A 13,839-nucleotide genomic window follows, 5' to 3' on the forward strand; every position below is an offset into this window, starting at 1 on the left:
TTTCAATTGTACATTTGATGCTGGTACGTCGTTTAAGACTAGTATTTTCTTTCTCAGAAAAGTCTTTGGAGATTATTTGTCGCAAGTCTCTAGGGCTAATTATGTTTAGATAAAGAAAAAAAAGATTAATGATGGAGTGACTTTAGTGGGGGACATTTTGGTGTGGTGTCGTGCACATGCCGTAGATGCGTTTCTTCAAGATAAGTGTAAAATGCATCTATGGACATGTGTGCACCACCATGCAAGGTGTCCTCTCCTGAAGTCACTCTAGCATGAATAAAAAAAAGAAGACAAATTTGAGGTCATGGAGGTTGGAATATAGTCAAGCAAGTTGAACCCAAAATCGTATCACCTTTGGGGGTTTGTAAACATGGCCTTGTTGAATCGGAGGAAGATACGAGTTGACTCATCCAAGGGGCTGAGGCAGACGAGAAATCGGGTAACTTCATGAGTCAAACAAGCACCCGAGCTTAGTATCAGCTAAATTACTTGAACCTTGCTACCAAACGCCCTAATTGGTATTTTATGAAATTTGAAGGGTAATCTTAGGCAATTTGAAAATTTTGTATTCTTCGTAAATTTAACAAAACATCAGGGAGGTTTTAGTCAATTTGCTCAAAAAGATATACATGGCTTCCTTTGGTAGAAAGAAGAGAGAGACAGAGATCGAAGCAACAAGAGAAGAAGAAGGAGAACGAGAGAATACAACCAGAGTTCGAAAAACTAAATAGTGGGTAAAAATCTTCAAATTTTCTGTAAATATTGATTCAGATTTTATATCTGTTTTGGTTAGAGGTTTTATTGGTGTTAGATAATTAGATAGAAATCAAACCCTAAATCTACACAAAACAGACATCTTTGGCACTCTCACTCTGGCTTTGATTTATCCCCTTTTTAGGTATTTATAAGAGAGATAAAAGTTTCTAAGAATACGAAATAGCAAATATTGACTTTTAGCTGTTTGCTTTGTTTTTGTTTATTTTATTTTTCGATTTTTCTGTTCTAAAATGGGTTCTGTTTATCAATCTCAAATTCTTATTATTTATATGTTATTGAGTGCTGGTTATATTTGGAAATTTAGGTTTTGTTGGAATTTTCTCCAGTTTTGAACTAATTTGATTTTTTTTTTGTTATTTATTCTCACAGGGTCTCTTCTTCTCTATTGATAACTTCTGTTTAGCTGTGATTGCGTTTGACACGGGTAATGCACACTAATAGCACATCTCATTACATTTTGTTCTCTTTTCTACTATTGTGTATTTGTTTGTTTCCTCAAATGCTTGATTCTATCTAAACTTTTGTTAAATTTATGATATGGGTTGCTTATTATATGATGTGTTAATCTCTTTGTGCAAAACCCATCTGTCCAAATCTTTCAAAAAAATAATACAAAGGTGGTATAATATGTGTATGCAATAGAACCAAAGAAAACTTCGTGTCATTCGTTTATGCTAATATGGTTATGACCATTATTTTGGGTAATCTAATCGTCAATGTGGAGTTCGGGCATTTGGGTACCTGCTTTATGCATGAGATCCAAAACTTTGAAACTCTTAATGGGTGTGTCTTACTCTAGATAAGTGGTTACGTTCTACAGACATGCATGTTCATAGCTAACCCCTCAAAAAACCTTAGTCGGAGTACATTGGTCTATTTATTTATTTTTGGCGTGAGGTGGTGGTGGATCTGCTTAAGTGCTTCTTTCAAACTTGTGCATTAAGATTTTTTTTGATAAATAAACAATTTCATTCATAATAAAAAGGAGCTAAACCGGCTGAGATAGCCAGTCCAGTGGCAAAACAGTACACTCAAAGATCACTCTCTCACGATACTACAAACCCAACCCATCTACATATAAAATCTGCAAAACCCACCCCTTTAAGTTCCTCAAAAGATTTAGACCATGGGAAAATAATACCCAAAATGGCGCGATTAAACCCCATTGTGTCCAAATATTTCGCTTCAAATATCCTTCCATTCCGCTCCTTCCACAAACCCCAACAAATAGCACCATGGGTGATACTCCTCAACGCCCTTTTCATCCCTTAGAAGGAGCTGCTCACTTACTGCCATGATTCAAATAAGACTCTCGTTGAAGTCGGTCAGCAAACCAAAACCCCGACAAGACCCAAGAAATGTGACCAAACCTCTTGAGCCACTCTACAATGAATTAACACATGATCTGCCAATTCCGCATCCCTCAAGCACATCATGCAACAATTGGCTGTGCAAAGATCCCTCCTTATCAAGAAATCCATCATTTGAATTCTCCCCAATATTGTGCATTAAGAATTCACAGGTTGGCGTTAGATTTTTTAAAAGATAGAGTCCTGTGTTGAAGTGATTTTTCTCAATATTTGAAGACCTCAGACCTTTTTCCTAATAAATATAATCCTTGCGCTCCTAGAATATTTTGCTAAGGTTTGGGGGTGGCAGATTTTTACACTGGCTACCAACCTGACGCAACCCTCCTCTTTTATTCAGGCTTGGGACTGGCAATGTGGTGTTAACGGTTCACTACAGAGGCATAGTTATTAAAACGTTTGATTCCGTTGTTGAAACTTATATCCAGTTAAGAGACTTATAATAAGACTCAAATGAAATTCATCCATTCACAAGGGGTTTGGTTTTTGAACAATCCAATTAAATGCTTTTGTTTTGAGACTCTTAACATCTGCATTCTTGTTATATTGCATTTGAGCAAATTGTTGGTTAAAAACTAATCTTATAATTGAATCGTTCAAAAATCAAAACTCTTGTTTGGGAAAGGATGAATTTCATTCCTGTTTTTTATAAGTAAAGTTTAATCACAACAATCGTTGAAAAAACCAACCAAAATGGATTTCAAGAACCTAAGTAATTGCTAAGCTGAAAAATCAACATTACATGGCAATTTTTTTATATATATACATGGGTATTCAGCACGTGCCTTGTGTACTTGGCCTTTTAAAGTGCCAGGGTGGTAGCCAACAGGGGGTGAAGTGATTCGAACTCAGGACCTCTGCTTCCTTTACATGGAAATATTATAAACCCACTCTCCATGACCTAGAATATCCTCCTTAAACTCTTTGAAGCTTTTACACTAGAAGAAGAGAAGACCCAAGACCCAAAATCGTGATATGATGATATTCTGAGTAGATTGAGCCTGATTCTAAAAAATCTGAGCATTTCTTTCCTTCCAAATATCCATTGTATGGCAAATAGGATCAAGCTCCAAATGACCCTTTTGGCAGCAACACATGATCTCCCCCCAAAACAACCAACTCTCTGACAATGAACCAAGGGATAGAAGGAAGCATTGCACAATACAAAGAGAGAAGAAATATAACCATATCTCACTACCCATTATTCAATGTATGATAAAACAATATATAGATGCATATGCTTTGCACATCAGGCAACAATTTGCATGGGAAAACCTCTCATGATGATATTGTCGATAGTAAGATTTTTTCTAGAAACCTCCAACCACACAAAGAAACTTTGCGTCTTGGTCAGCTTAAGTTTTTTATTCAATTAGTACAAGTAAACTTCTGTTTTTTTTACAATTTCAATTTATCCGGATGAATTTGGAGTTGGTTGAACTTTGTAATTTTTTACCTTTATGTGATGGGTTTCACAAATTTACATTTTGCAGAGCATTATATGACACAGTGATTTACATGCCAACATACTGCACTGAGGGATAATGGCTGTTGATACCTGTGTCAAACCAAAATTCTTTGATGATGGTGATGACGATGATGAACCCATTGTTTTCAAAAGGAATAAGACCATTTCTAAGCAAAATCAGTTGAACTCAGAAATAAAGAAGCCATCCTCTCAAAATGATGGATTGTCAGGGAGGCACCCTCGTGATGCAGTTTCTCCAAATGGTCAAAACACAAGTTCACATAAAAGAAAGGTGGTTTCATCTACAAAGGCATCGACAACAAAGTTTACTATAGGAAATTTAAAGGAATCAACTTCAATAGCTGATAAGTCAAAGCATTCATCAGGAAAAAGTGCAGGAGTCAATGATGCGGGAAAGAAGCTTTTGAATAAGCCTCCTATTAAACCAAATGTTGATTCTGAGGATTCTGATGACGATAAACCCTTGAGTTATAGACTCCCCATAGCTTCTACAACATTGCCAAAGAGCAACTCTCCCCGTGTTTCAAAGGGGCTTAGTTCACCTGATCCTAGCTCATCGGTTTCAGAGAAGGCTAAGGTCAACATTAAGAAATCTTCTGAAGATTCAGAAGATGAGATTCCTATATCATCAAGGTTCAAATTGAAGTCTTGTGGGCCATCATCTGTTAAGAAGTATGATTCTGATGAAGAGAAACCTTTGGCTTCTAAAATTCTGCAGAATGGTTCCAACAAGAGGGATAGCGAACTTGTGAAGTCCCATAAAGTTTTGAATAAGAGACCTCTAAGTGATGTCAGTACCTCAGTTCAATCTGCAGTTAAAAAGCCAAAACTTTCGGATGCGTCGGTTAGTGTGAAAGTTAAGCAAACATCTGTGAAAGCAGAATCAAAGACAGATGATGATGATGATTATGTTCCTATTGGCCAGAGAATGAAGAAACTAACTGTACCAGATAATAAGTCCCAATCTGCGAAGAAAGAAACGCTGAAAGTTGTTTCTTCGTCATTGAAGAAAACTTCGACATTTAAGAAAACAACCAAGAAGTCAAAGAAAGTGATGAAGAATTCTAAGTACTCCAAATCAACAAAAGTGCCACCCGGCTCTGGTGAAGGGCAGAAATGGACTACTTTGGTGCACAGTGGTGTTATTTTCCCTCCTCCATACAAGCCTCATGGAGTGAAGATGCTCTACAATGGACAACCAGTCCAATTGACTCCTGAACAAGAGGAGGTGGGTCTCAAGATTTCAGTAGTGTTGTCTTAACTTTTCTTTTCTTTTTCATTCCTGCATTACTTGCAACATGATCATGTTCCAATAGGAGTGGCAGTATTGTTTCATTGGAATTATGAGGTTATCTAACCCTTTTATCTGTTCCACTTCTCTTAAATGCAGGTTGCGACGATGTTTGCAGTGATGAAAGATACTGACTATGCAACCAAGCCGAAATTTATTGAAAATTTCATGACTGATTGGAGACCGATACTTGGGAAAAATCATGTAATTAAGAAATTTGAGCTCTGTGATTTCACCCCAATCTATGAATGGCATCAAAGGGAGAAGGAGAAGAAAAAACAAATGAGTACAGAAGTAAGTTATTGTGCATTTAATTAGTTCTGATACACATGCAAGCACATTTCTCTATCCAAAAAAAAATCTTAAAACTATGACCTTGTTAATCAGTGATGTAAAATACGAAATAATTATTTTATTTTCTTTGTCTTTGCACTTTAAGATACTGATTCCCATTTAATTCTCAACGTGGATGTTTTTTTAATAGTGAAGCTATTATGTCATGTTTGCCTCTTCAAAAGTGGATTTTGGTCCATATTGGTATTCAGTTTCAAGATTTTTTAACCAAACAGTCATGGTTCATGCAGGAGAAGAAGGCCGTAAAAGAAGAAAAATTGAAGCAAGAGGAGAAATACATGTGGGCTATTGTTGATGGTGTCAAAGAGAAGGTTACCTTTGACTTTTGTTTATATATCGTGCGGTGTTTTATGCTGTTAAATATTTTGGGTGTTTAATAGATTTGCTGCTATGAGTATCTCTGTATTCTTAGTAGGTGTTCCCTTGGCATTTAACTAACCCCCCCTCCCCCCATTGTGCTGCAAGTTTTAATGTTTGTTCCAAAAGCTTTCAACAGATTCTTGTAGAAGCTCTTTCATTTATAATATCAAAGCTGAAAAGGTTTTCATTTTTAACATTAGGAAGTCCTGCCGTCGCTTTTTAAATGATTAATATAATCTCTGCTATTTGGGTTTTCATGGATGAAGATCCCTGGACTTGGCAGCATCATGAGACCATGCACAAGGGGTGAGTATCTCAAATGGGTGGAAGCCTAGTGGGTCACATACCTTATGTGTTGACACATAGATATCAGGAGGTCTTTATCTGCAATAAGGCTTGAACTGAACTAGCTTTCCTTGAGCTACACTAGGACCACAAATCTCTAGGGTAAGGTTTTGAGGAGGATGATGAACACTAGTATCTCAAACTTGTCAACTTCATTGGCTGGTTAGTGGTCGATGGAGTTAGTGATTACAACAGAAGTTTGTTATTTTGTTAGTTTGCATGTTGTTTTTTTTTCTTTTTTTTTTTTGAGTTCAGATGCTTAAGAAAATGCTTCAGTGTCCAACTTAGATTTCCCATTGTCATTCAACCGTCCAGACTATTCATGGGAAGGCACGCTCACATCACTTTTCCAGCATACTGGTTTGAGGGAAATTAGGTTTTGACAGTCTCTCTAATTTTCAAAGTTAATTGTGAAATTAATGTTACCTTGCAATGCCTGCCCTTTTGTGAGTTTAGCAATTTCAGTTTTGCTGAATTGGCATTTTAGCTGAAATTTTGTGTTGTTTTTTCATGTTTTTATAGATTTGTATTTTCTCATCATTCTCTGATTATTATTTTTTATTTCTTTTTTAAAATCATAATGTCAATCTCAGGTCGGAAACTTCAGAGTTGAACCTCCTGGGCTGTTCCGTGGTCGTGGGGAGCATCCCAAGGTATAATGACAAGTTGTCTACAAATGATAGATAATTAGTAAGCCCATGATAAAATGCTTACGTATTTGATGGCTAAGCATTTGCCTTACTGTAGAGAGTTTACTTATTTATTTTCTATTGATTTTTTAATGTTGTCAGATGGGAAAGCTGAAAAGACGCATTCGCCCAAGAGATATAACAATAAATATCGGAAAAGATGCCCCAATTCCAGAGTGTCCGATCCCCGGTGAAAGGTTCTGTATCCCAACTTCCACAGAGAATGCATGCACTCATTATCTGTTTGAGATGGAAAATAAGATTTAAGGCTATTCTTTTGGTTCTTTTGCAGATGGAAAGAAGTAAAGCACGACAATACCGTTACATGGTTAGCATTTTGGAATGACCCAATCAATCCAAAAGAATTCAAGTATGTCTTCTTGGCAGCTAGCAGTTCTTTGAAAGGGCAAAGTGACAAGGAAAAATATGAGAAGGCTAGGCTACTGAAGGTAAACTGTCAATTTGGTTCCATTTATTAACTTTTATTAACTTGTGATGGGTTGTTCTTGAGTATTGTTTATCCACATATTTGGTGGTTATCCAATGCATCTAATAGCTGTCATCCTCTGATTTGAATGCAGGACTACATACATAATATTAGAGCAAATTACACAAAGGATTTCGTGAGTAAAGATATTTCCAAGCGGCAAATAGCAGTCGCTACTTACCTTATTGATAAGTTAGCTCTCAGGGCCGGTAATGAAAAGGTAACATGTAGGGATATATAGTTTATAGTTTTGTTTAAACTCTATTATTTCACCTTTTTAATAGTATAAGTTGGCCATTCAGCTATTCAGCCAAAGCATAGTGTTTGTTTGCACCATTTATTTAATAAGTTATCTAGGTGTTCTTTAAATTGATTTTCCTTTTTTTTTTTTCAGGATGATGATGAGGCTGATACAGTTGGTTGTTGCACACTGAAAGTGGAAAATGTCTCATTAGTTCCTCCAAATCAGTTGCAGGTAGAGTGCAGATCTACATCCAGATAATTTCTCTCTTGTTAGGCAAAAGTATTGGTGTTAATAGATAATTCTCACTCTTTAGTTATCATTTTAATGGCAACATATGTTTCTAACATATACTTGGGAAAAAAAAATATGTTTCTAACATTTACACGTTGTCCAGTTTGATTTCCTTGGTAAAGATTCCATTAGATACTTCAACACTGTCGAAGTTGAGCTTCCCGTGTATAAAGCAATAGGACTATTCAAATCTGGTGAGTGTATGGCCCTTGTTAACAGCTTATCTGTTTTCTGGCATAGATTGGTGCACGTTAATATGTCCTCTTTATTTTTTTCAGGAAAAAAAGATGGTGAAGATCTTTTTGACAAGTTGGATACAAATAAACTGAATGCTCATCTGAAGGAACTCATGCCTGGCCTCACAGCAAAAGTTTTTCGTACATACAATGCATCTATCACTTTGGATGGAATGGTAAGATATCTTTCATTTGGATAGGGAATATAATTCTCAATAATTTGTGAGGAATCTCCATTTTGTTGTGTGGGTCTTGTTGCAGAGGAAAAAGAATTTGCTTTGTCTGTTCTTGTGGATTCTTGACCCTTCTGTTTTCATTCTCCTGTTCTCTCCCAAGGTTTAAAATCTTGTTTTGAGGGAATTTTCGGGCAGGAGAAAGACCAAAACATTGAATGTTTTGTTCCAGTTTTGACCAAATCAAAGATTTTCTTCTGAACCATGTTATCTCCTATTGTTTTCTTTTATTTGCTTGAAACATTTGTACTATTCTGAGTGCTGTTCTGCTTGCAGTTGAGTAACGAAACAAAGGCTGGTGACGTTGCCGAGAAAATCGTCATTTATCAGCATGCAAACAAGGAGGTAATGATAGTTTCGTTGTTGTTATCGTGTTGTCCTTTTTTACCTAATCTCTGGACCCATTTTTTTGGTTTGCTTAATGGTCTTTACTTTTGTAATTTTACAGGTTGCAATTATATGCAACCATCAACGTAGTGTCTCAAAATCCCACACTGCACAAATGTCAAGGTTGAGTGAGAAGATGGACGAGTTGAAGGTAACACTTTTCTACACTTTGTACATGTAATTGATTCTGCCAATCACATAAGTGATACAGATGATACCCATAAGTGTATGCTTTATATCCGCACCCAGGAGAGATCCTAACCACCTAAGCTATTGTAACCATTAACTTAAAATTTAATATATCTAACAGCTTGATGAAGGCTGTAAATGTTAGGTTCAACAATTTACTTTAGATTTTTTTTTCTTCATGGTTTGAGTAGGCTGTGGTGGATGAACTGAAAACGGATTTGACAAGGGCAAAGAAAGGGAAACCTCCATTGAAGGATGCTGATGGAAAGCAAAAAAAGAACTTGGCTCCTGAAGCGTAAGAAGACTTTGTGACCCCTCTTGGAACCCATTGTATGGTTTGTAATAATTTTACAATTAATTCAATCTGCAGATTGGAGAGGAAGATTGCTCAGACAAATGCAAAGATTGAGAAAATGGAGAGGGATATGAGGACTAAAGAGGATCTGAAAACTGTGGCATTGGGCACATCAAAGATAAACTATCTCGATCCTAGGATATCAGTTGCTTGGTGCAAGCGTCATGAAGTTCCCATTGAGAAGGTAACCATTATCTTCTGTTGCAAGCAACTCTTTTCTCTATCAATGTGTCAAAAATCTTATCTTGATAATTGCATCTATTTGACTAGATAGCGATAGAAGCGCCACTATACCCAAAATAGTTCTTATTATGTCCAATATTTGTGGCAGATATTCAATAAGTCTCTTCTGGCAAAGTTTGCATGGGCAATGGATGTTGATCCCAGCTTCAGATTCTGACATTGCAGTAACTATGCTTACCCATGATTTCGCCCAAAGCAGGTCATATCTTTCCCCTCCATATAATTTTTTTTAATTTCTTATTTTCAAGCGGAAATTTCAATGTTGTATCTGCAACTATCTTAATAGTAGGTTGAGAATGCTCGGTTGCCACTTTTTTTTTTTTTCTTCTTTCTAATCTGTTCCAAGGCAGTAAGTAGCCTTGCAAAAGATGATTGTTTAAACAATTTCAAAAAATGTGTTAATAACATTTTAGATGATTAAAGACATTGAGAATGTTTGAGCACAAAAGCGAACTCTGTGTTTATGCATTCATCCAGCTGTACCAATTTTGCAAAATTCACCTTGGGTTTCTGATTATTTTTTTTTTTAATTATTTATATTGGGGCATGTATTTTAAGGTACTAAGCTGGTCTTGTACTGATTTGGGTTGTTAATTCATCATATTGTGATCTACTTTTTTTAATTAATTAATCCTGCTAAGTAGATTTTTGATAAATTATAATTGCTCCAATAACCATAAACACCAAATCTCTGGACTTTTTTCATTTTTTTGGTGTGGGTTGGGGATAAGAAGGCCACCTAGCAGGAAAAGTTGGAAAAAGATTTAAGAATGTCTAAGGGAAGAAATCATACATTAAGGAAAGAAATCAAAGCATGGTTTGGTCGAAGTAAATGCTGATGGTAAGGGTTTAAAATAATATAAAGGGAAGAAATCAAAACATGGTCAAAGTAAACTTCGATGACATAATCTAAAATAAAATAATCTTTAGGAGGAAAGTAATGGGTTGGTTTCTGTAAGTTTTCTTTGCCTGCCATTATTCTCAATGAGTAAATCATGTTTGTTCCTTTGGGCTAAGATTCATAATGTCTTTTAGTTGCATCCATTTTTGTAGATTTTGTATTTAAGTAGAGAGTAAATTGTCTTTTAAGGATTTTAAGGTTCTTTCTTTTTAAGCTCTCCCTCTCCACAACCTAAAGTAGCGAGGATTTAGAATTCTAAGGAAATAAAAATTTTCTTTGAAGATTTTGTATTTAGATGAGAGAGTTCATGATATAGGGGATGGTCTTTTTTATTTGATCAGATAAAATCTTTTTCTTGGGCAATTTGGAAAGAGCAGAACAATAGATGCTTTGTAGATAAAGGGGTAGAAGAGTCAGAGGTGGTCTTATTGGTGCTCTCATGTCTTCTCTTTTGACGTAAGGCTTTTGTGGAGTTCATGGGTGTTTTCTTTGCGGATTTTGTTACTCAGGGCCAGGTTTGTAGTATCGCTTGTTCTTAAATTCCTCCTATGTACCTTTCTAGTTGGTCTCCTCGACCACTTTATTAATAAATATTGTTATCTATCAAAAAACAGAAAAAGATCTTTTAATTTAACACAAGAAAAATACAGGATGGCTTCTATAATGTGAACTAGAAATATGAATTTCTAGTCGTCTCAAGCAACGGAGATTCAACATAATACCACCGTGTAACAAATGAAACTTGCACGACCAAAATAGGAATTAGATGAGTTCAAGCGGACGTCATGTTCACTTTATTGGGATGTTGAATAGAAACATGAAATGATACAACTTGTTCATTATTCCCTAACAGTCACAATTGCCAACAAACGATCCATGGAGTAATCTTTAGAAAAATCAATAGGATTTATACCTCACAACTGTAATTGGAGTGGGATCCACCTTTGTGTTTTACTATATAAATTTTTATAAAGAGAAAAATAAATAAATATATTTTTAGCCAGCTATCAATCCAAGGACATTGGAGTCCCCTTGAATTCTAAAACTATGGTTCAAATGGTCTAATCCTGTTACCCAATTTGTTTCTATTAGTCCGAACTATGAGCTGGTATAAGGCGAACCAGTTTGTGGTATGATTCATAAAATCAAGCGAACCATAAACCCATCAAATTTGGTTCGACCAACCAAAGCATCAGGTTCAGCAAAGCCAACAATTTGGTTAGTAGGTTCGGTAAGCCAAACCACTTCATTATATATATTTTTTTTCATAAAATTTGAGTTATTTTATTAATTTATTTTTATTTAATTTATAATTTTTTAACATTATAATCAAAGAAATCAAACCAAACCACGTATATAAGCGGATTTAAGAAATCAAAGTGAACTTTCATTCTAGAGTGGCGAACCATGGACCCCAAATTCAAACCGAGCGAACCATGTAACAAAAATTCAGCCTATAAGCACTTGAGCCGCACATTTGAGCTACTCCACCTTTCCTGTTCCATCAGTTCTTTGTCGCATATATTAAAGGCCGGATCTAGATTTGATAGTCTGGTCCAAATTGACCCGTCCAAAAGGAAAATTTTATATTACTAAACACAAATAACAGTGACAAGCCCGACCCGAAAGAGCCAGTGAAGATTAAAGTAAGAACATAAAAAATAAAAATAAAAAATTATCCAAAAATCCATTTTTATTTCTTTTCTTCCAAATCTCAAAAAAGGTAGAATAATTAAGAAATGTAAATTTTTCTCATTAAAGTTTATTTATTTTTTAAGCTTCCTTTGGACTGGCCTCTTCATTGATCCGGTCGGGTTCAGTTTTAGTTCGACCTGTTCATCTTGATGGATTGTCATGTTCTCAAAATTGGCTCAGCCTATTGTAATAATAAAATTACGATCAGAACTATTTTGATATATTTTCATCAAATTAAAGTAAGGTGCTGTTTGTTAAACTGAAAAAAATAAGTGATGAATAGCATTAAGCGCTGAATTTAAGTGCTGAAAAAGTTGTTTGTTTAGATGCTGAATCATGTTTGTTACACATTGTTGAAACTGATAAATTGTTTTTGTTACCTTTACAATCATATTATACATTGTTTACATGTTTCAAATGCTTATTTATTATCAAACACAATAAAATATATTATTTCTTATAAAATTAAAATATAATTTATTTTTAAATAATAAATAATACTCAAATCTTCAATTTATAAATAATAATTTCTATTTATAAAAGCCCACAAATTTCAAATTAAAAATAATAATGTCATACAAGTCACCAAAATTTGAAATCAATTTTAAAAGAACTTAATTTTGGATGAATAATATTCGATGGAATGAAGGATGTATAATTATAAAAGCACCCTATGAATTAATAAGGGCAACCCACACTATAGCCATTTTTTGTTTTGTTTTATATGGATTAAAGTTTTTGGAATGAGCAAATTTTTAGTGAGGATGGTTTATATGATATAGAGATCATCCTCACCAAAAATCAGCCTATTTTGAAACTTCTAACTTGTTAAAAATAGTTTAAAAAAAAAAAATGGACAATTTACGGTTCTTGAACTTGTTTTGATAGGGTTAGAAGTTTTAAGATGTGCTGATTTTTTGTGAGGATAATCTCCTCATTGTAGAGATCATCCTCACCAAAAATCAACTCATTCCAAAACTTTTAACCCATATAAGACAAAATAATTTAGCTATGGTGTGGATTTATTAATTTGTAGGATGTTTATATACTTATCCATGGGATATAAGAGGTAATATCCTTTTAAGAATAAGGGCATACTTGTCCATGCTCAAAAAAACAAAGGGCATACTTGTCCGTGTTGAAAAAAGGGAAGCGCTTACCGCTTCAGCACTTTTTTTCAGCATCAAAATAGTGCTGAATTTTTTTCACTTATTTTCAGCAATAAGCACGAGTAAACAAACGCGCTATTTTGACAAAAGTGCTGAATTTAATTTTTTTCAGCAACAAGCGCTGAAAAATAACGCAAACAAACACCACCTAAGTTTTATTTTCCTCCACAAGTATCTTTTGTCTCTCAAGGGTAATATTATAAAAATAAGAAATAATTAATTTAAAAATTATTTAAAATTTTCAACTAAAAAGTAAATAAAATGGCATAAAATAATATATATATATATATATATATATATATATATTGTGTTTCTTTGAAAACGTTTATTGGCATCTCAATTTTTTACTTATTACACTTGAACTATATATATTGTGTTTCTTTGAAAACGTTTATTGGCATCTCAATTTTTTACTTATTACACCTGAACTATATATATATATATATATTTATTGTGTTTCTTTGAAAACGTTTATTGACATCTCAATTTTTTACTTATTACACCTGAACTAAATTTAAAAATGAGTAGGGTGAGAATACCACTCTCTCTATTTTCTTGCTTGAGAACTTCTATTGGAATCCCGACTTTTACTTATTACAACCCGCCTAAATTTAAAATTTTAAAAATTAATAGATGAGAATATCAATCTCTTACTTTCTTGATAGACTGGTGTCAACTTATTCGATAGGTGACTATTTTATCTTTTGCGAGTATATTCTACGAAATCAATTTTGATC

The 13,839-nt window shown here is 34.4% G+C and overlaps 1 protein-coding gene across 1 annotated transcript; it reads left to right on the top strand.

The window, feature by feature from the left end:
- The first annotated feature begins 629 nt into the window (after positions 1–629).
- On the top strand, positions 630–9,819 carry LOC147390129 (DNA topoisomerase 1 alpha-like). The gene is made up of 17 exons (XM_086458081.1): positions 630–734; positions 1,147–1,201; positions 3,638–4,861; positions 5,024–5,218; positions 5,509–5,589; positions 6,577–6,636; positions 6,775–6,869; positions 6,965–7,121; positions 7,254–7,379; positions 7,554–7,634; positions 7,798–7,888; positions 7,973–8,106; positions 8,440–8,508; positions 8,612–8,701; positions 8,931–9,034; positions 9,110–9,278; positions 9,426–9,819. Exons 3-17 carry the CDS (start codon positions 3,689–3,691, stop codon positions 9,492–9,494), a joined length of 2,694 nt encoding a protein of 897 aa, XP_086314207.1. The 5' UTR covers positions 630–734; positions 1,147–1,201; positions 3,638–3,688; the 3' UTR covers positions 9,495–9,819.
- The last annotated feature ends 4,020 nt before the right edge of the window (positions 9,820–13,839 follow it).

The sequence above is a fragment of the Akebia trifoliata genome, chromosome 11, assembly GCF_017979445.1.
Source record: "Akebia trifoliata isolate Shusen 1 chromosome 11, ASM1797944v1, whole genome shotgun sequence".
Classification (NCBI taxonomy): Eukaryota; Viridiplantae; Streptophyta; class Magnoliopsida; order Ranunculales; family Lardizabalaceae; genus Akebia; species Akebia trifoliata.

Bases quoted from the DNA above. Each gene is read 5' to 3' on its own strand.
- LOC147390129 (XM_086458081.1), top strand. From the start codon at position 3,689: ATGGCTGTTGATACCTGTGTCAAACCAAAATTCTTTGATGATGGTGAT. The intron at 7,380-7,553 runs GTAACATGTAGG...TTTTTTTTTCAG, and splicing joins TCAGGGCCGGTAATGAAAAG to GATGATGATGAGGCTGATAC. The intron at 9,279-9,425 runs GTAACCATTATC...TATTTGTGGCAG, and splicing joins ATGAAGTTCCCATTGAGAAG to ATATTCAATAAGTCTCTTCT.